Raw genomic sequence first — 23,138 nt, 5'->3', positions numbered from 1 at the left:
AGAGGTCACAATATCCTTGGCAAAGACCTAGGAGGATATTCACAGCTGAAACAAGGATGAAGCAATGCCTCTCACATCCTCCAAAAACAAACTGACAGACTGTGAGAAAGAGTTTTCAGTATCTGCTTGAATGTAAGCTGATAAAGCACAAGAAACCAGAGAGGTGAAATGTGTATGTGATTGCCATGTCACTGCAGAGTGAAGAAATGGCTTTATTCCTCTCTGCAGCAGGACCTGTGCAGAAAAGGCAGTGCAAAGATACCCTGCAACTTTTACTTTTCCTTTCTTAGAAAATATACCACTCATGAGTACAACGCAGAGAGCAACTCACCTACAGACAGCAAAAGAGAGGCAGAGGTTTCTGTACACAACTCAGAAGAAGAGTAAGCAAAGTCCTTGTACAGCGAGAATTTCACCTAAACTATAAGCTTTTCCTGCTAAACTACTTGGTTAATAACCTGCAGGGAATGATGATGGGGTTTTCTCCAGATCTTCTTCCCTTTTAATGTCTATCCTTTCCTGCTCCAAGGCTTCTATGTACTTGGAATAGGTCGAAGAAGGCTGCAAGAACCATCAAAAACCATCAGCCTTCAGGTCATATCACTGTAGTTTCTGATCCATTTCAACAGTAAGATAAAAAACATGTTTATGTTATATTCTTATTACTGGTTACTTACAATATTAAGAAGGTTTTTTTTCATTACAATATCAGAATAATGGGGAAAAGAGTATCACTGTAAATAAGTAAATCTTAAAACACCATGATTTAAGCAATTTTGGCAGATACAATGTTTATATTTATTCTCCATCCTTGGTCTGAGTGTTATTCTCTCTCCTTTCTTGTTCAAAAACAATGCAGAAGATCTTTACCCTCCCAAAATATCATTTGTGCTATCAAGGACTTAATTTTATCTCTGTGCTACACCCTTAGTCCTTCCCTAGGACTAGGATTGCTCTGTTTGACACAAACCTAAAATAGCAACCGATTTGTGAGGTGAGAGGAAATATATATAAGAAAAGCTGGTTTTGGTCTATGTCCTTTCCCTGACTATCTAATTAGCATGACAGCTCCTTCTGCCTGCCCTCTCCAGCTATTACCACTAGAGGCAGATCAACTGGAGATGTTATCCTTTCCTTTTCTAAGGATAAAATACTGCTTTTAAAGAAAACAACCACATTTCAGATTGCATGTAAATAATAGGTTGCTCTTCCAAAACAGGATGAGAACTGCACTTTTATTTGGCCTGGTTTTTATCTTACAGCATGAGAACTTTGGAGCCAATTTGTCATATCATGATTCAGTGAGAACTTATAGCATCTTCCTATAGTAGAAAGGGGCTTGCAGAAGGAAGAAGAAACTGCCCTTTAAAAGATTATTGTTTATTCTACCTCTTCTTGAGGGCTCAAGTGTGTTCCAGGGATATACTGGCTTGCTCAACTCCCTTTTTTTAAAACAGGTATGAGCAAAAGTAAAAAGGTCCACTTAAGGGTAAAGAGTGTAAGCTTATCTATGCAATTCACACTGTGGTTTCAGATTTTGGGGGTATTTCATGGTACCTTTTTCTATATTCTGCTCTTCACTACCATAATGCCATAGGAAGAGCTCTATGGAATGTAAGCAGTGGCCAAAGTGTGATTTACTTCTCGTTCATATGACATATCTAGTTTTATGTGGTTGCACAGGTTCCCTGTTATATTATGGCAATGCCAACTTAGCCATGAATGATCCCCTGATATGCCCAATGTAGCATGTCTGTTTTTCCCATTTCCTAGTAAAATATCTGTTACCTTTTCACTACAGATTTGATACATAGTCAGAGTTGTTATGGAAGAAGTCTTGAAGTGGTATTTGCTTTCAGATTTTCAAATAGATTTCCTACAGGAGTTCAGCTTCAGTTTTTGACATATGACCAGAACAGGACTTTAGCCTAAACCAAATTCTTTCAGGATATGAATTTCACAAATAATGAAAATCTTATTATTCCAGAACTTAACTACCGTTTTATTCAATTTATCTTTAAATACAGATTCTTTTTTAATCCATAAGACCATAAGACCTTAACATTCTGTTAGCTGTTAATACTACTCCAAACCTGCATCTTAAAAAAAAAAATAAAGAACAAAAAATTTCACCTGTAAGGTAGGTAAACATACAACAGCAAAGCTAATTGTAGAAGAATGAACAGTTATTGAAGAACCATCTGACAGCAATACTCAAAACCAAACTCCCCCTTCCCCTTTTCCCAAGATCATTTTATCTCTCTTGAATGACATCTGTAGAAACATGCATTATTCACCTTCCTCCCATGTCCAGCTCTAGCTGCTAAAGATGCTGATGATCTTCTCTTCCTATCAAGCTCTTTTACCAAAATACTCCTTGGCAGTTGAGTCAAGGGCTTAAGCTGAGTCAAGGGCTCAGGCTGAGTCAAGGACTTACGTTCAGTCAAGGACTTAAGTTTAGACAAGGACTTAGGTTCAGTCGACTTAAGTTGAGCCACGTTTGTGGGATTTCTTCCTGCTTCTTTACCCTGCAAATTCTAAAAACTCATAATTAGAAGTGAACAATAGTTACAGAGCTAAAGTAAAAAACAAAGTCTGAGGAACCAAAAATTGTCATTGGAAATGAGATAGTGTCATTTGCAGTAATGTTTTGTAATGCTTAGTTTCATAATTCATCATGTTGAGCATATTTTAAAATAGTAGCTGCTTTTTAAAAGCATTTCTTTGTTCTAGTTCATGTTTCCTGTCCTCTACACTCTTGCAGGCCAGCTTTCTTTCAGATTCAATACCTGCTCCAAAATATAGCTAGGGCAGATAGGGTAGATCTGCAACAGAACATATTTTAAGGACAGAGTGGACATTGTGAGCCTCTAATTTGGCCTCAGGTATAAATATAGAATGTAGGATTTGTCGTGATTAACTCCAGCTTGGTCCAGTAGTTGTGTATGAACTACAGTATACAAGTTAGGAAAACAGGCAATGTACAATTTACAGTGAAGAACAAGGCACTGTAACCCTTGGCAAACTGCTCTGGTGATTAACTGTTTGTCATTTTCATGTTGGTTTGTTTCACCTTTGAACATTCTGTCTGATGATCCCAAAACTCTTTATAAACATTAATCTGTGTTCATATTTCACCTCACAAAGAGCTCTCTCCAAGAGCTGAGTAATCTAACCCTCCCATGTTCCAAGTGAGAAAGTGAGGAAAAAAAGAGGATCAAGTGGTTCCCAAAATTACTTAATAAGTCCCTGAAAGATCTAGGAAAAAATCACACTATCTTGTGTGCCCTTTCCTTCCTCATCCTTCCTTCTGTCCTATGAACCCATCAACTACAAAAGTGGCTTTTGGGTACAGAACTGCCCAGGCAGTGTGATGCTGATCTCTCCAGAAACAGGCTCAGTAACTCCTGTGGCACACTCAGCTGGTGGAATAGGGATGCCAGTGCAAACACAGAGGCAGCGTGAATACTACTGCACTGCAGTTAAGGTTTGCTGGCTCTCTCAATGAGAGAATTAAGCAAGGTCTTTAAAAATGACTTCTCATAATAAATTAAGCAATGTTATAGTGAACTTAGATCCCATGCCATTAGACCACTTACCAACAAATAAGCTTATTGCTAAGAGACATGGCAGAAACACAGAAAAGGGAAATAATGTTGATGGCTTTGGTAAGGACATGGAAAGAGTAAGTACAAATTTACAATCTAAGTTAAAGCTAAAAATTTAAAGCTATTTTGTGCACTTGAAAAGAAAAAAAAATCCAAAATCTACTTCGGAGATAAAATGCAACAATGTATACAACAAATTGTTAGTACTGGCATCAAGGCAGTCTGCAAAAAGTGACTTATATATTTGAAAGTATGTGGCATATGCATCTAGCAGCTAACAAAGGAACGAGTCCATTGCCAGGGTGCCTTTGATAGAATTTGCCCCTTAAATAACAAATAGCCATACAAACAAACAAACAAACAAACAAAAAAAAAAAAAAAAAAAAAAAAAAACCACTGAGATAGTCAAACAATACCAAGTTATGCATCATTACTCAGTGAAAAGCTCCTTCTCTGCCTATTTTTCCCACTATCCTACATGAAAGTCCAACTCTTATCTGTTCACTTCTAAAAGCACAGGTAGATTCAGTGCCCTGGGGACATGTGTAAAGGAAGAAGAAAGTAAATTCCTCCCCTACGACTATGATTGCTCTGTTTGACATAAACCCAAAATAGCAACTGATCTGTAGGGTGGAGAGGAGATATATCTAAGAAAACCTGTTTTGAACCCTTGCCAATGCTTTGCTCTTGTTCAGTGAGCCTGGTGGGGCAGAGAAATATAGTCCTTATTTTCATTGCCAAGAAATCATCACCTTCCACAAGCCAACAAGTGAACCTGATATTATTGCTCATGTTAGATGAACCTTATCAGGATACAGAATCATTTGAATTATGTTGTCACCAAGAGGACAGAAATCTCAGGCAAGAGAACAGGAAATGGCAAGTTCTTTAAACAATAACAGAAAGGGAAAAGGATTTAAAAAACATTGGAAAAAATTTATCTGTTGCACCCATTCTTTTAAGAGATTTTAAGAGGTAATTGGTTTACTGATTTTTTTTTTGTGTGTGTATGTGAGAAGAATAATCTACAAACTCTTTACTAAGCTGCATTCTCTGCCTGTCACTTTCTAAAATTTCTTACTCTATTTCCCTTATGCTTAGACGCATAATTCACCATTCCCATTGTTCTCCATAAAAGCTAGGCTTTTGCCCTCCTGTCTAAGACTTGTTCTTCATTCCTTGATTGTGATCAGAAATTTCATAGACAGACGACAAACAGATGGAAAATAAGTCTGTGAAAATGCAAAAGTGAATTACTTTGACATCTTTCATTTTTGCACTATAAGTATTGTCAATGGCCTTGGCAGACAAATCTATACGGAGACAATGTGCTTTGGACAAAGGAAGATGAGTTCTTGGATTTTAGATTTCCCTTGACATTGGTGTGTGGCCTTGAGTAATGCTTCACTAGTCCTCAGCTTTCATGTGCCTAAAAGAGGATAACAATGTATACATGTTCTTATCGGCCTATGTCTTTATCTGTCTAGGGTGTGGTTCATATCACATGTAACATCTCAACACATGTACATGGTATTTAGAATATGTAAAGGTCTCTGTAATGCTACTTATTATAGTTTGCAAGTCCAGTAATTTCTCTGCCCTTAAAAGAATGTTCTCTCCTCAAAGCTTGCCAAACAATTGCATTTAATAAAAAATAAACTTTTTCAAAGCCTATAATCAATACAAAAAGAAGTCTATTATATTTTAATTTAAAAAATCCAAGAAAAACAATTTTACAAACAAGCATTTCATTGTAGAGGTCACAGTTCTGTTAATGCGCTGGAACTGTCTGGAAATTCTCTGTGAACAATCTAACAATTTCACTTTCAAAGCTGAGAAATATTGAAGAAAAGGCAAAGATTGTGCAAAGCAATTACCACATAAGTATTTTTTAAAGTAATTGCAGGATTTTCAAGTGGTCCTTCTGGAAAACAGATATGAAATCAATTTTGGTTTGGGTTTGGTTTGATTTCAGTTGTGATCCAGAATGTAAATTCTAATATAAGACAATTATAAATCATGAAAGTGCAAACAGGCCTGCAGTAGCCCACAGTACACATGGACCGTACACAGATTTATTGTTCTTAATTCAGCCTTCTTTTTTGCTCTTCTCTTGGCACAAAAGGTGACTAAAATACATTTTTTTCCTCTGATCAATGAAAGGAGTGGTCCATTGACTCATCTGGTTCAATTTAAACATATGTATGTGTATTGGCAGAATTGGGAACTAATCACCTTAGTACTGGGTTGCATGTAAAGCTTGAAATCTAATAAGATTTGGTGGCTTTGAATCAGGCTGAGAAAGGAGTATTTTATTTTATGCAGCTTTGCTTGTGTTATTCAGTTCATCAGTGGTCACCTGAGACTTTATGAGCCTTACCTTTGCTGTTATCCCTTCCTTCTTTCGCTTCTCTTTTTCCTTTTGTTTCTCCAGGCCAACTAGAATTTTGTCACTATCCATATTGCTTTGGAACTTACAAAATTCTGGCCAAAATTTAAACAGAAGAGCAAAAATACTCATCTGCGCAGGAAGAAAATAAAGTCAGTCTTGACTGTATTAAGGAAACAATTGACTGTAAAATAAAATGCAGAATGAGATAACTATTTTTTTTGAACACACAGCCTTGTTCCTCCCACGTACTCTGTCCTGACATTACAGCCCAGCTTTGCTCGGCACATGCTTTTCATCAGTGTGTTTATTACTGGTGAGAAATCTTCCTAAAACACAGTTTAAAGGCACTTTCTTTTTTTATATTTCCCTAAACAATTGTTTGCATTAATGAAAACATCCATCACTTTTTACAAGTATTCTTGATAAAATATACACCAGTAGAATTGCTTTTGCACCGCTGTTCTGCTCAAGTATTTCAAATATTCAGTTCATTAGGGAGAGGGCTTTTTTTCCCCTCCTTAAGAGAAAGGAAATACTTTTTTGCCTCTGGGAAGGTTCTTAAACCACATTACAGATCTATGAGCAAATCTTGGATAATTTTTAAATGATATAATCTCTCACAGGGTCGTTTTTGAACTAGAATAAGAAAAACAATTTTAGAAAAGCAAACAGAGGGGCTCAGTGAATCTGTTGCTGAGGCTAAGGCACATACTAAGGCTCACATTTTTCAATTTATTTAGATGTTTAATTTGCATTGAGAAACTTGGCTTCAAAGGAGCCAAGCATGCTCACTGCTTCTGGCTCAAGAGGCTTGAAAGTGACATGTGAGCCACTGTTGTGTTCCAGTCACAGTTTTTTGGCCTAGTTCTTCCTTTGGTTTTGTGCCACATTTCTGGAGTTCACTGGGTTTTACACAGGCTGAAATGAGACTTCTCTTTCTTTTAGGACCTATATGAACCCTTTTCTCTGACAAATCATTCATCTATTGTCATCCAAACACTTTATAGACTCACAGTTGATGTCTGAAGGTGTTGGTGGCAATTTTACAGGAAAAGAAGAGCAACTACTTTTCTTGGACTTAGAAGATAAGACAAGGCAGTATTGAGGGATAAGAAAAGTCTGTAGTAAAGGTTCTAAATTTGCTATTCAACCTGATTAATAGAAAGATCAGAGAGAAAATTGTTCTACAGCCATTTAGTATACACTTTCTGTAATAAAGAAGGGAAAGATATTCAGCAAGTTAAGCTGTCTTCATGCTTTACTCACATCTGCACTTTTCATAAAACATGAAAACCACAAACTTTCTAACTACAAATTACTTCTGTGACATTAACCAAGTGGTAAAGAACAAGCAATTAAGAACATAGACAGAATTAATTTCTACTGCCAGAATTCTTAACACAGACCTGGATAACACCCTTCCAGCTAGCTGTCAGAGATTTTCTTTATTGAGCAGTATATAGCTGAAGACTCTCTTCCACCTCCACATTACCGTCATTGAAATATATGACTATAGTTCCTTCCTTCAAGCCCATGCTTATGTGTGGAGTTCTAACTGTCACATAAGCAATGAAGACTGTTCTTAAAATCAGGCACTGAGTCTCTAGCCAGACCTACTACAGATTTGCCCAGATTCTTACCTGTGCCTCTCTAAAAATGTAAGGTCCTAGTTCTCTCCTGCGCTCCACAATCTTCTTTGCTTGTTCAGGTAGGATGTCAATCTGCAAAGCTGGGGGTATGGCAGAATTAATAAAGCAGTCAATAATAGCTGTGATCTTTTTCTGAACTATGGCATCACCACAATGGGAATGGCACAAGTCCTGAAAGATAAAAAATACCATTTTCAGTCAATGGAGAGAGACGCACACAAGAACCTTTACAGAGCACAGTGATCAAAGAGCAATAGTCATACAAAAATAATTATACAATAAATTCCTTTAGTATGCAGGGCAAAATTCTTTTGGTAAACGTGCATGGTCAAAACCATACTTAAGGCATGCATGAGGCTTCTGATTTGCAAATGTAGATACATAGCAATCATTGCTTTTAGGTGATAATCTCTGCCTGCATGTTTGGACTGAACAGCATAGATTTTAAGTGCATTACTGGCAAACAGGAGACATTTCTGAGAAGAGAAACACATCTACAAGTGAGAAATGCACTGATTTTCACAATGAGCCTGCGATGACTTGCATAGCCATGGTAACTAAAAGATAAAGAAATGCTTTAAGTGCTCCAGCAAAAGAAGGAAAATATTTAGAGGGTACAAGATATTCTAACTGGGAATGTTGTCACAAGAGGGGATAATGTCAGATACCAGTACAATCTTCCATTGATTGAAATCTTCTACTTTCACCATTCATTAAGATTTTCTAGTTCAAATCTCAATGAAGATTTTAGTTTGGAATAACTCTGTACAGTTTAGAATACAAAACAAACCTGTACTGAAGTAAGATGTCAAAGGAACAGTGGGGTTTTCTACTTTTTTAGTGTATTCCTATTGTTCTTGTAAAACCTGTTATTATTACATTTTGCCACCCTGACAACGCCATCATTGGACTTTGATATGAAGGAAAAATAATTCAAAGATTGTTCTTCCAACACTTTGAAACATGAACTTTCCCTCTATCCATATTTCAAGAAATTTATATGACGCTAGTAGACTATCACAAATGTCTGAGACACAATGAGCACTCCAGAGTTTTCAGGAAGAGAGCTTATTACATGAAGAATCTGAATTTAGTTTTGGTATAGAAGGCTATATATTTACTTTGCAAAGAAATTAAAACCATGGCTTTTAACCAGAAATGTGATCTGTGAAAGAGTTGGCTTGCTTTGTTATGAATACTTTTAGTTTTGGGAAGGAAAAAAAAAAAGAATGATAACAACTATAATAAAGCAAGTAAGGCAATGCAAAAACTTATTCAATATATCCTAAGAATATATATAATGGCTTTCTTTGCTCATCCAGCATAGAAGGCAGAGAGCTGTAGTAAGAGGGAAGACAAACAAGCCATATGATATGATGAGAGATGAGACCGAGCATAGATGAACAGATGGAAATGATCCACAGAGTTATGTTTCTTCATATTTGTTTAAAAAGAAATTTTGGGTTTGGATTGTCCCAAGATGTGCCGCCAGCCAGATGGGTTATGGAGAGCAATGCAGTCATTGACTCCTAAAGGGAGTTCTGTCTAAACTGATGGCATGATAGGGCTCAGACAATACAAGTATGCACTGTGCAAAGGCTGCCCATGCCTTTGGCAGTTTTCCTGCAGTTCAGCCTGACCCACAACACTCCTACCACTCCAGCCCTTTGCTTCTACAAAGAGCATCAACTGCCAACCATGACAAATTGCACACGTGGAGAAATATGGTCAGACTGTACTTTTTCTTGATAACAAGACAAAATTAACATAAATGCAGGAAAGGGGGTGGGACGAAAAACAATGAAGGCTTTCTTCAGAGAGCAGTTCTACAAAGAAAAGAGTTAAGACTACATTCCACATTAATTTGCAGAAAGTTTCCATGCCCCTCATGATGTAGCAATGAGGAGTCATAAGTCTCAAAAAAACCTTCAAATATCTAGAAAAGGATTTATGTCATGGAATACTAGGTGCCTTTATACCAGAGTTTTAATCTAAGCTAGTCACTCCGTCACCATGAGAGAGATAGCAGCACCTCCAGAGAACATTTCAGCCAGTGATTCCTTGCCTGGGGATCAGAGCCTTTGTGGGGAAGAGAGATTGTCTCCTGGAAACAGAAGAGCTTCACCTTCTAAAGCAGACACCAAATTCAAATTCATAAAATTAAATAGTGAAAATACACCCACATGCCTGCAGAGGATCTCCAAGTGCTGCTGAACATCAACTGTGTTTACAGCTCAATTTGTGAGCATGTTAGCTGATCTCATGCTCCCTGCCTGCCATGTGCACATAGGCTATGTTCAGGAGCCCAGGAGAACTTCTGCACTCTGGTAGCACTTTTGCATCAGGAACATCCCAGAGACAAAAGGAACGAGGAACACATGAAAGATCTGCGGTATCCCTGCATTCATTCCAGGGTATTCCTAGGAGCCTGCAGTGTGATTTAGTTTCGCTCCAGAGGTTTTCCATTGTGTTTCAACCCACACAGAAGCAATTTCACAAAACTACATGTATTTGGGAGAGACATAATCCCTGTTGACCTTTCCCATCACATTTCACTTTGGTCCCAAGCTCAGCTCAGGTCAAATTTGATTCCACAAAGTGCAAAGGAGCTGCAGTCTGCATTGTACGTATAGGGGTTTTTTTGGTAGATACCATCTTTACATCTGTAGATTTGATTGAATTTTAAAGTTATCTCTCAATTTTGAGAAATTACCAAATTCAGATCGTTGTATTGCACTAATTAGTTAGCTCGTTTTGCACTGGGTGTTTCTTGGTTGCACTTTCCCGTGGACCTTTGCATTCCCTTCACCTGATGCCCCCATCTCTCCCCTCCCCCTGGGTCAGCCCCCATTGGTCAACAGACCCCCTCCCCTTCCCCTTTTCTCCTCCCTCTTTTTCCTCCTGGGTTCCAAGGTGTAGGTTCTGCATTAAAGCAGTGGGACTGCGTCCCATGAGGATTAAAAGCACCTTTTGTCTTTTATCTTCATCCCAGCTCAGATTTCCCCCCCGTGGTCCATATCTAGCCTGCATTGGACTGCAGAGGAGAGGGAATCTAGGACATCAGATAGCATCTATAAAACAAAATGAACATTTTAATACTTGCATATTTCTACTGCTCAACAGATATATACCAAAGTCTGAGCATTAGGGAGACAGCAGTGTTCCTTTAGGGACTCAGAAGAATGCTACAGTTTGAAAAAGTATAAAGAAATACAGGGATAATGCATTTGAGTCAAGAAGAGCTACCCTTAAGAAGTGAGGATTTTCACTGAAGAAAAAAAACCAGTTTAAACAGTGAAAGAGGCTTTACTATGAACAACAGAATACCTATAGATATTTTTGTTAAAATTCTCCTGATATGCAAGGATGGATGCATTTGCTTACAAATTGAATGCTATTCCCTTTGCTTCATTTTACCACCATACCTTATACTTTTGCACCTCTTGCCAAAAGAGCACTCCATTCGCCAGCAGGTCTCCCTTCAGTGCCACAAAGCGTTGAAATAGATTTGCTGTCACTGGATCTGACAATGCTTTGCGGAAAGCAATTATTTCACTAGATGAAGAAACACTCTTATTGTCCTCATGCTGTCAAAAGAAGAAATAAATGCACCAAATAAACTTTGTTTCAAGAGGCAATAACAAAGGCATTAGTTAGTGTAAACTGTCTGATTCTTATCTTTGCACTGACCCTAACTTTCAGTAGTTTATGAGTTTATGACATGGATACAATAAAATGTGGCATGGTTTAATTTGGGTGGTTTTTTTTTTTTTTTTTTTTTTTTTTTTTTTTTTTTTTTTTTTTTTTTTTTTTTCCCAGTTTGGTTTAGGGAACATTTTTTGGAGGATGTGATGGGAGAGGAAATGACTGACCATGATTTAGACCATATGACTTCATACTACAAAGTATAGCAATGGGCTACTTTTCTAGAGAACAGTTTGGGTTTTATGCAAACAAACAACAAAGAAAAAGGAACACACAAACCACATAGCTTAAATTTGTAAAATACTTCTGACAGGGATCCCACCAACAAAATGAGGTTTGAAATGTGTTGCTATGATCACCAACAGAAGCCAGAGAGTTTGCTCCCTGTGAAATAAAGCTACCAATAGTAAAATAGAATTAAAGTCATTGATTCATTTTGGAAATGCTCATGCTGCCAAGCACAGAACAGTAGGCAGCCAGGAAAGGGTGGAGAAAGAAAGATGGCTTATGCAGGGACAGTTTGTTTGAACTGAAGTTCATGCTGGCCTGCCTTCCTGAACAAACAGTTCTTGTGCTGTTGCTGAGGAGCAAGCCAAACAACCCCTTTTTGTTATCAGATGGATGAATGAAAACCATCTTCTAAAAGTGGTTTAAAACTCTTGAAGTCCTGGAGGGGTAGAGTGCTGTTCAATGGTGGGCATCGGTGAGAAACATCTTTAGTTGCTGTCAACAGTCCTGGAAACCTAGCCTGAGCCTAAGCTGAAAAGGTTCCTGCAGCTTATCTTAAAAACAGGGGTTATGTTCAGTGTCCTGTCACAGAGCCTGCCAGGGGTGGCAGCCTCCCCTGGCAAGGAGAGTGGTGGCTGTCCAGAGAGTCCTTTGGTCAAAATCAAGTCAGCTCAATTTAGGCAGTAGGGTTGGATCTTGTCAGCCCTTCTCCAATTCTCCAAACACGTTCTATTCTCTGTGAGCAGGATTTAGGGAACTTTTGGGAAAATTTCTTTCTAGGGCATGTTTATGAAGGGAAGAACAAAATGTTGCTTCCATCCCTCTGTCAGTATATAAGGATTGCTTATTTTATGGGTCAACAGCCTTGAAGCAGAACATGGAGAATAACCATCTTCCTGACAAACAGACAAAGGGAAAACTCAGTTAACAGAACCCACATGCACTTTGGATCCCTTTAGCGCTGATGGTTTGCATGGATAATTGGTGACCGGGTCTCTAGTTTGATTTCAACAGACAATAAAAGTTCAACTGAACAAATGTACACAACTTGTATGTTGGCAATCACAAAAAGTTCACTGCTCTTCAAGAGGAAAAAACTGGCAAACATCTGATGAAATCTATTATTACAAAGGTTTAAAAAGTTTAAATTTGATATTATCTCAGTGCTGTGAGATTAAAATACAATTCTAAATGAAACAGATACTGTGAGATATGATTAAACCTGCCCACTCTGCTGCATACTTCACATTCCCTTTTGTGTCTGCACGTAATCCACTTGCAATAATAAATAAACTACCAGATGCTGGAATGAACAGCTTGTCCAAATAAGTCCACTGCATGCAAAATACAGATAAATGTGAATTAAAGGAACAATATTAATTTGAAGAGTGTTAATAGTGCTCCAAAGCCCAGGATAAGAGACCTTTATTTTCAAGTATGACCTCTCCAGACAGAAAGGGAGAAAAATTTACCAGGAACATCCAGCAGGGAGCTAAATTCAGGAGTAAGGTGAGTAATCAGTCCCCTGCAACCAGACTGCTTTTAACAGCATTACATTTGGGTCTCACACTGTCAACAGGGAAATTGTGAAGAACGTGCAAGGTCCAAATGAAAAAGACTATGAAACTGTGGACACAAGAGACATAGTAAATTTCACTTGCCTTCCACATTTGCTGGTCTTTGTGTGAAAGATCTTCAGTTATGTCTCTTATCTATAACTGAACAAAAGCTTATTATTTTATTTTTTAAATATTGCTTTTTGGTCAGCCTTTTAATGATTAAGACCTCAGTGACAGAATAGTTCTTATGTCTTCTTATGTCTGAAACTTGTGGACCCACACAGAATGCTCTCCCTTCTTCAGCTATAAAGGAGCACTCATTAAGACTGGAGAATTAGAGAAGAACAAGAGGCAATAGCAGTCAAACTGTGCACTGCACTGATGGTGGAGTTTACTTTACCCATAATGTTCTGAGGGACCACTTATGTGAGGAATAAATTTTGGGTTAGTTTTTTTTTTTAGTATGAAATATTTTTAGTTCCTTTGTACAGCTGTATCAGAAATACAGACTTGATCCTGCAACTTCTTTGTAGCTAAATTACACCTCAAGCAAAGGGCAGGTTTCCTGAATAAGGACTACATAGCATGCCCACACGGTTTTGTCACTGTGAAATATGAAGCCAGTGGAGAATGTCATCTGGTTTCACTTCTTCTAAAATACTTTCTTCAAAGAATCTTTTCATCCTCTGAATTTTCAATAAGAAGGAGAAAATGGCAATTGGACATAAATGGAGTTAGGAAAAGACTAAAAGCTCATTAGAAGTATGTATTTCCTGTAAACTGTTTATTTGAGTTGAATACAGCATTTTCTAAACTACTTGGGTTAATCTCCCTGCCAACACAGTGCAGCAGGTGCAAAAAGAGGCATGAGTTAGCTTCCAGACCTGGAAGCAGCTTAGCCTTATTGCTTCATCTTCTGCCAGGGCTTGTAAAGGAGGCAGAGTTCAGCTAAAAAAGGTAGAGGGTAAGGATTTTTTTAAAATTTAATTCACATAATTATTATTAAAGTTACAGTTTCTCTTATTAAAACCTATACTTTTCAGATTGCTTAGTGCTCTGAATCAATGGAAAAGATTCTGTTTATACGCACTTCTGACAATACTTCTGACAATGTTCATGATGTTATAAAGATGATAGAAAACAGGTTTCATGAATCAATGCAGTTGCATATGTGTCTGCTTGGTGGAACTGTGAAGTTTCCTTCTGCCATGACATTCACATGTCAGAGCTGTTGTGGAAGTGCAAAAAACCAACTCTTTGCATCTGTCACCAGCAGGGTGATCCCCTTTACATGGATCACAGCCACAGAGGCAGTCATAAAAGGCAGATGTTAGCTCTGCCCAATCCTCTTTCCAATGAATCAGCAGGAGTGAAAGGCTCCTCACTCGCAGCTTTTTGGAAACTTTCTGAAGTAACCAATTGGAGCAAGGCTTGTAGCAGTTAACCTCCCCACTTCAGAAGAATTTCACAAGTCCCTAAGTCTATTCTACAGGCACTGCAGCTCCAGATGGTAGAATGTGGACAGCATAAGAGAAAGAATTACAACATGGGAAGCTCACTCATTTGCTTGTGTTCTGGTCCCCTTGGGCAAATCCTTTACACAAAGCAGTGTGCAACTGTATGGCTAAGGCAAAATGGCATAGGGAGAGTGTAGCACTACAGCAAAAATTAGGTCACTCTCCTGGCAGCCTAGATGACAGCAGAGCTAACACCAGCTCCTTCAGATTCAGGATCTAACAATAATACTGTCAGCTAAACTAAGCCTTCAGATGAACTGCCTTCACACTTACCAAGATAAATGTTTCAACCTGTACATGCTACAGCATCTCTTTCTATGTAAACTGAAAGTTGTGGGCTGCTTTTCCTCTGAACCTTTTTATCCCAGTGGTAAATTATGAGCCAAACAAAACACAATGCCTGTATGTGTTGCTGTTGTTAAAAAATTACCTTTGCTTGTCCCTTCACCTCATGGTGTTCATCTGCCAGGAACAATGGCAGCCATTGTTTTTCTAATCTCTCCTGGACACATTGCTGAACTTCTAGCAGAGCCGCTGCTGAAAGTTGATCATGAAGGCTTTGTCTTGTTCCTCCACCTGAATGCATTAGCTAAGCAATCCAAATACAAAAACACATGACATAAACTTCTGTGTATACCAAAAGTCCTTTATCTCTCTACATCCTTGATTTAGCAAAGCATGAGCTTAACTGTAAGCAAAGCACTTAATGCATGCTTACCCAAGGCTCACATGTACTTTTCATAAAAGGGAACAGATTACATTTGTCCCTACCTATAATAGGATACAGACTCTGGCAAATAATACTCCAGCTTGACCAAGTAAATTGCCTAAGTATTGAGATATATCAGAGTACCACAGTTCAGACTTGCTGTCTGTGGCTTTAGTGACATACTAAAATAGAAAGCTGGAACAAGTCACTGTGCCTGGAAGTCATTTTTACACTTTTTTTGAGCTGTCTTGTGCAAGCTCTGGCTGTGGCCTCAGATCACAGTTTAAGAGAGATGTTCTGTAAGTAGAAGTGGTTGGGAGGAAAACCCTGAGCAGGAAGGAAGGAACCTATACAACCAGAATAGAACCAGATTTCTGGCCAGAGATATAGGTAGGATTTGAGGAGATATCCTGGGGAAAAGTTGGAACAAACCCACTTGTGAATTTTTATCTCAGTCACAGTGATTGTTCTTTATGAATGGCTCTGTAACTGCTACCTTCTCTTGTTGTTCTCTGGTAGCTGGGCTGTCAGGTCCAAAGAAGTACTTGTTGTTTAAGTACTTGGTTTTAATGTCTTTACATTTTTCATCACTTTTTTCTTTATCCTTGTGGAGCGTCTTTCTGAACTCTTCAATATCTAGCCAGCACATGAGATCCATGCTAGAAACAAATTTAAACAGCATGTTATTTCAATATTGAGATAATTTCAATATTCACATCAACATTCTAGGGAGTTATTAGTTTAACTACAAGCCACCAAAGTATTCGAGACCTAAATACCAGGTCAGATTGGGCTGAAATGTTATGTTTATATTTTTTCTCTGCTAGTACCATCTGCTGAGACCACAGCACTGGCTGAACAGGCAGAACAAACTTACATCGTAGAATCTCACTTAGGGTGCCATCTGGGGGTACCTTGAAAGGAGTAACCTCCTCAATATGCCACTGCTAAATCCAGCAGGGACTGTGAACCAGAACCATAGTGCAGAACTCACAGAGAGAATGAATAATGGAACAGATGAGAATTTGAATTAGTGCTGCGGCTGCGAGCCACTGAGAGAGGAGTTGACACCTCCTGCTCTGACTCCTCTGATATCACCTGAGAAAGGACCAAGGGTGACAACTGGGAATTCCAGCCCAAGAAATCCCCCTCTTCCTGCCTCATATGAAGTGCTGGAGTTTGAGTCAGTCTGCAGTTAAGCAGACAAAAACAATTAATGGCAAAATTTGTTTCTAGGGCTTTTTGTGTGCTGCTTTCTCATGAATTACCAATTCTACTACTTATTTCATTAGTCATAGTCATTGACAAATCATTTCAATGATTCAATTATCAATCTATATATGGTTCATAATATTTGAGTGTACACTATAAATTTAAATTTGTTTTCATACAATCATAAAATGGTTTTGTTCTTTAAACCAGACAACAGAATAAATTACATATCTACAATTTCAGTTTCATTTATTTGACTGTTTTCTGACAGTATCTTATGAGCAGAAGTTCTATGAGCATTTTAGTGAGTACATTCACTGTATTTGCAGCAGGAAATATGAAACATTGAATTCAGACAAATCTGTTTCAGTTTTCCATTTGGTTAATAACTGGCTTTTTCGAAATATTAAACTATGAGTAAAATGTTCAAAAGCATTTGACTGATTTAAGAACAGATGTTCTCCTTTCAAAAGTCTTTTGAGACCCTTACAAAACCCTAAGTTCTGTTGACACTGAAATTCTTTCATTTGCTAGTTCATCACAACATGACTAAGTTCACCCAAATGCAAATGATCCAAATTACTGTGGTTTATGGAGTAACTCCTTGGCATCTACCTATGACAACTGACCAAATATGTGGATCTTTTAAAAAAGGTAAAATATATAATCTTCAAGTGTGTTAGATAAACTGTTTAGTGATGGCTTATCCTGGCATGCTGGATCAGGAGCACATCCATAGTCAATTAGCCTGGTGAGACTAACAAGTGGTAATTCACTAACCCAAAGTAGTACAAATTGTCCTGCTATTGTGTAAATATATCCTATATATTTAACAAAGTATTAATTAATGGAGCTTTCTTTAGTTTCTTACCAGAATTTGTGCACAGGTACTCAGCAGCCTGTCCTTCCTGAAACTTGGATCACTTAGAATTGGACATTATCAGAACCGTAGGTTTTAATGAAAAGGCAAATGATGTGTTAATTTCTTTTTTCCTGAAATTTTCCAGACTGCATTAGTTCTAGGATCCCTTCAGCTTATAGTACCATTAAGCACCTTTATTGTAGCGTGCCAGCTGGACTCCAGAGTAACTGGTCTGGACCCAGCCCTAAAACACTTTCATGAGACTTTTTCAAATGTTTTTCTTCCTTATGAAGGTATATTTAAAAAAGAAAACAAAAACAAAACAACAACAACAACAAACCCAAAAAAACCCTACAACCAACTCCATAAATTAAACATTTCTCTGCCTGGCTCTACCACTTAAGATGGGACTTGTCTGTGATTAACAAAGAAGCAGGAAATACCAGAGGCAATTCAGCATACTTGAATACCATACCATGTCCATGATCTGTTATCTGCTGGTTCCTACCATTTTCCCCAGTTAGAGAGGAACTCAAGACTAGTGGTCTCTGAACTGCAATGTGTGAAGGGGGTGTGCAAGACCATTTGTTGAGGGGCAGGTAGAAAATATTAAAACTTCAATAGCACATGTATATAATGTATAAATACACACACACACACACACACACACACATATATATAGACACTAGGGTTCCATGCTCAAAAACTTTTTATTGCTGAGATGCATGAGCAAAAAGTTTGGAGACCACTGCTCTAGACAACTAACTCAGAAGTCACCTGACTATAGGCAGCTACACCGTAAGAATTTCCATTTGAACTCATTATCTGCAGTCCTTTTGTCGTCAGTAATCTTAAGAATGATCCATCCAAATTGGTTTTAGATGTTACCTTTAGAATTAGGAATATTGTGTTTAGAAGTGTATTTTTTTCTCTCTGACTACAAAGGGAACCTATGTGACGATAAGCAGAAGTGCTGACACCGAGTCTTGGCCGGAGGAATTTTGTGCCAGACTCTCCTTTCTGGACACTTTTGAAAAAGCTGACCAATATCCAATGTAAAGCTATAGCAATGCCTGACTAGAAGCAACAGCCAATATGCAAAGCATCAACTCATGGGAAGCTCAATTAAAGGAAGGAAGTGACAATTTAAAGACAAAAGAAAAAGTGTCATCTTCTGTTTAGATCTTATTTTTAAAACAAACAGGCTCACTTTTTCAAAGACCCTGCCTAAGATTGTATCTGCTGCAAGCTATTACTTAAATCTGTTCAGCAAACGAAACTGTGGTTGCTGTCACACTGTGAGAATAACATGACTGTTTTCTATTTGTGCATTTTTATAATAACCAGCTTTAATTTTTAAAATGTACTAAATTGAATCTGTACTAAAAAAGACAAAATTTTACTCATTATAAACTAATTGTTCTACTCAGGGGTTTGCCACTAATCAAAGCAGAAACTGAAAGCAGAACTGTAATACAAATATGTTTTGACAGGAGAATTTTTACCCCAAACATGTTAAGACAATTCGTGTATCTGAACAATGTGTCTGTGTGTTTCATAAATATTCAAAAAACATTTTTTAAAATACTAAAATCTGTCAACATTTCGATAGCTGAGATCATTAGGAAATATTTCTTCTGAACTTAGAAACAGGTAAAATAATAATAATGAAGAAACATACCTAGCAGAACGCTTATTAAGAAAAGCCCGGAACTGTTCTAACTTCTCTTTGTCATGGATCAGGTCAGATAGATTAGGACCTGCCAATTCTTTGGGAGCTTGGTGCAAGTGCTGATCTTCTTCGAGAGCCCCCGTGTCAGCCACAGTACTCTGAGGGGAGAAATCATTTTGCTTGCATAACTGGATTTTTCACCTCTGTACTTTGCTCAGTCTAATAATCCTTGCATTAGATAACCTGTCTCTGTAAAATAGCTTTCTAATCACTAAGAAAATAAATTGAGTTAAGGCTCCAGCTCCTAGTAAGCTTTACTTTTATGTTTGCTTTAAGCATATCACTGTCTGCAGGTTCCATAATCAAATAATCCAACAAATACCTGTAATTCACTTGAAATGGAGGCATTTACTCAAGAGTAGGGGCCCAAAATACATTCCACAGACTTTAGGTCTGATGTTGATGGAACTGACAGAAGACCTGTGTATCTAATTAATACAATGGCTCTCAATCAGTCCCCAAAATAAATGGTAGATATCAGACTATTTGTTTCTCCAAACTAGCATCTGGTCAGCCTTTCATTGCTGATACTCAAAGTGTGAACCCTCTCTGACAGCGAAAGGGTTTGTTTGTGTTAGTAGGTACTTGTCTTACCTCATCCTTCTTGGAACTACTCACTTGATGTAAAGCCTGGAGCTCTCTAAAGTACACGGAGTCCAGCTGTTGAGTTTCTTCCACCAACTCCACCTAATAAAAATAATATCTTGTATCACCCCTACAGTACACATTATAGAAAGATGGAGAACTACATGGGCACTTTGCCAGTGACAGTGGATAGAGGAGAATATATTTGCCAGTAATGAGACTGATGTTTAGAAGGGATAAGAAGTCACATTCTTGTGACAAACAATTCTATCAATAGCTCTGGTCGAACAAGCTTTTCCCATCTGTGTAGGATCAGATGCAGATTTCTACAGAACACTACTAAATAACCTAACTAGAACTTCAAGCAAATAACTTTACTTCAAAAAATTGCTAAATTCTAATATGTACATAATATATTGTGTGCATTGTGCATATATTATATTGTGTATATTGGGCCAGACGTACCTGATTGCCTGTACCAGCAAATTGCATGTCAAACTGCCACTGAGAAGCAGAAAAACAGTTCTTAAAACTAGGACTCTCAATGGGAAATGTCAAGAAGACAGAGTGCCACAGATGTGAAAAAACAGAAAATTAAGATGAGAAAGATGTTAAAATATCTAAACAATAAAGTTGAAAGCTTTCTGATTTTCAGCCTTGTCCCCTTTCTTAAATTATTAACTGTGTGTGATTTGAATTAATGAAGTTGGCATTTTTTAACTTAATTAGAAGCTGTATGTAACTAGAGCAGTTTTTCATGTTATGTACAATCAATCAGTAACTATCAAAGAGATATTTGGCGATCCTCTTGGCTGACTAAACCATTTGAATGCAGATTTTAGGATATTTAGCAAAATCCAGCCAATGCCTTACACTGATCTGCATGCCCATTGCAAAGAAGGCTGTGATTATCTCATACAAGTGTTTATGTGCCAGAGAGAGAAGAGAATGTTTAGATTAATATTCATGATACTTTCATCTAAATGTGAATACCACACTAGTCACTCTGTTATCTGGATGTCTTTAAGCTCAATGTAACTTTATTCCATTGTTATAAAGTGTTTTGTACTATTCTTTCCCTAAAAAGAAAATATAGTTAAAATTAAATAGTAAAATAATTCAGAACATTTTTCATAAAGTTTAAAGAGAAAGCAGATAGAGGCAGAATGAGAGTCAACAGTAAAAAGAAACTCTCCTGATTTCATGTTTCATTTAAAGAAAAAACATAGATAGATATATATTGAACGTGTTCCAAATAAACAATTTTGGACTCACCTAATTCTTGATAAAATATCTTGTTTCATTATGGGCTAAATATGTCCTGCTATAGAGTAGAACAAAGGGGAAGAAAAGAGCCAGGGACTGAACAAAATACAAAGCAGACGCTGTCTTTGTGCTTTGTTGTCTTTGTGGGAAGGAGTGTGCCTATTAGCCTGCACCTAGTACAAAGAGACTCTAGTGCCTCCTAGAACAGGTTGTTTTATGTCTGTGTATTATAACTCTTCACAAACACTTGTATTGTGCTGTCAAAAGGATGAAGTTGTTTTTCCATGCTCAGATTAATATCTTTGTGTTATTAGAACAGTGAGAAGTCTGCACGTAATTTCACTTGCAAAGTAACGCATCCTCCGAACTGAAAGGGCAATAGATTACCCTGTGGTTAACTCAAGGAGATATAAACTGACATACGTATTAACTGAAAGGAAAAGTTTCTCTTCCATTCTTACTTTTCACTAGAGCAGTGAAAACAGAGAGCTCAAAAGCAGAATCGTTTTTATGCAAAAACGATGTACGAGAATCCTCGGCTGTGCTAATGACTTGACTCAGTGAGGACTGGCAATAGACACTCGACAGCTCTTACAGATAATACACACAGAAAATACACAGTTGCAAAAGACTAAAACTAGTCTGATATAAAGTACATAAAATTTCAGATTCATGAAAAGTATCAATCAATTCCAAGGTGCACTGCAGGTCATAAAGAATTATAGCTGAAAGGTTAGAAAAGCACAGAAAATATTTTACAGATGTGTTTGGATTACTATATTTCATTTCACTAAGTTTCTCAAAGTTTCAAAGTTTCTAAGGGATATTATGTTATCACAGGATGAGAGGGAAAGTCCCCTCATGAATTAATTGCAAGGTAGAAAATCAAAACCAAAGAAATAAATAATTTTCATTGTGGGGTGGGGTTCCTATTGGAGTCTCACAGGGACCTGCACTGAGGTTGTTTTTTAAACATTCAGAAACTATCTGGAAAAGGAGGTGAGTGAGGAGGCAACAAAGTTTGCAAAATGATTCCACAGAGCAAAAATTAAATTGACTGTGAAAAGCTGCAGGATAGCGGGACACTTTAGCATCTGCGTGATAAAAGGCCAGCTGAATTCAACAATAATAAACATTAAGTCATTCCAGTGAGCTCCAAATTAAGGCTTTCCATTAGTAGTTATTACTTGGGAAGGAAATCTTGGAATCATTGCAGATGGCTATTAGCTCACATTTTGCACATCCACTCAAAGTTCACCAGGAGTCAAAAGGAAATTAGAATGATAGAAGCAATTAGGAACGGACAAAGAGCACAACAGAAAACATGGTTCTGCCACTGGATAATCCTTAGTGCATCCAGACCTTAAGTATTGCTTGCATCTCATCAAAATAATATAAAATAACACATACAGATGGAGCAATAAGTGCAACAAAGGTATGGAACTCCTTCTGTAGGAGGAGAAGTCAAAGTGTCTAAGATTCTTGAGTTTCAAGGAGATCTAATTGAAGTGGGATATAACAGAAACTTGTAAAAGAATAACAACATTGAGAATAGGACAAGATAACAACTGTTCACTTGTTCCTTATGACATACAGAATTAGGGCACCAGGTGAAATTACTAGGGAGGAGTCTGCAAACAAATCAAGATATGCATTTTCTTCTCCTATTGCTTGACTAAACCATGAAACCCACTTCTACAGTGAGGTTGAAGATAGATCACACAAGATACATTTTACAGAAACCCATGGGGGAAAAAACCTCATCAAAGACTATTAAAATCAAATGTGGGGATAAGACCTCTGTTCCATGAACTTCTTTGGTTGCAAAGTGCTGAATATGGTTGTATGTTTCTTTTGCATCCCAATACTCCATTCTTAAATGTTTAACACTTGCTACCACCTAACTAGCTTAGAAGACCATTCTCAACTTTGATTTTAGTTATCTATTCATCTAGTTGTTCTTACATGCACACAATATAGAACCAAAAATATACTCTACTACAAAATTTCTGCAAAAGGATTTAAAAATATCTTGCAGGGGTCAATGTGGGCATGTTATTACAAGCTGACAGAAGGATCAGCAGTGTCTGGTGATATTTCCTATAAATTGGACA

The 23,138-nt window shown here is 37.5% G+C and overlaps 1 protein-coding gene across 1 annotated transcript in view; it reads right to left on the bottom strand.

Annotated features, from left to right (window-relative positions):
• Positions 1–450: 450 nt before the first annotated feature.
• The window catches only part of RGS22 (regulator of G protein signaling 22), a gene marked incomplete at both ends in the record, with an annotated part of 58,011 nt that continues 35,323 nt past the window's right edge, over positions 451–23,138 (bottom strand). The window contains 9 exons of the mRNA XM_083860155.1: positions 451–561; positions 2,298–2,528; positions 5,989–6,129; positions 7,641–7,820; positions 11,075–11,236; positions 15,089–15,247; positions 15,864–16,026; positions 19,123–19,271; positions 19,768–19,860. Coding sequence (XP_083716281.1) covers positions 451–561; positions 2,298–2,528; positions 5,989–6,129; positions 7,641–7,820; positions 11,075–11,236; positions 15,089–15,247; positions 15,864–16,026; positions 19,123–19,271; positions 19,768–19,860 — 1,389 coding nt within the window. The remainder of the gene's footprint in view (positions 562–2,297; positions 2,529–5,988; positions 6,130–7,640; positions 7,821–11,074; positions 11,237–15,088; positions 15,248–15,863; positions 16,027–19,122; positions 19,272–19,767; positions 19,861–23,138) is intronic.

The sequence above is a fragment of the Zosterops lateralis genome, assembly GCF_965231275.1.
Source record: "Zosterops lateralis genome assembly, chromosome: 1".
In the NCBI taxonomy this organism is placed as follows: Eukaryota; Metazoa; Chordata; class Aves; order Passeriformes; family Zosteropidae; genus Zosterops; species Zosterops lateralis.
Note: the sequence above shows the minus strand (reverse complement) of the source record. Positions and strands in the feature narration are given on the sequence as shown.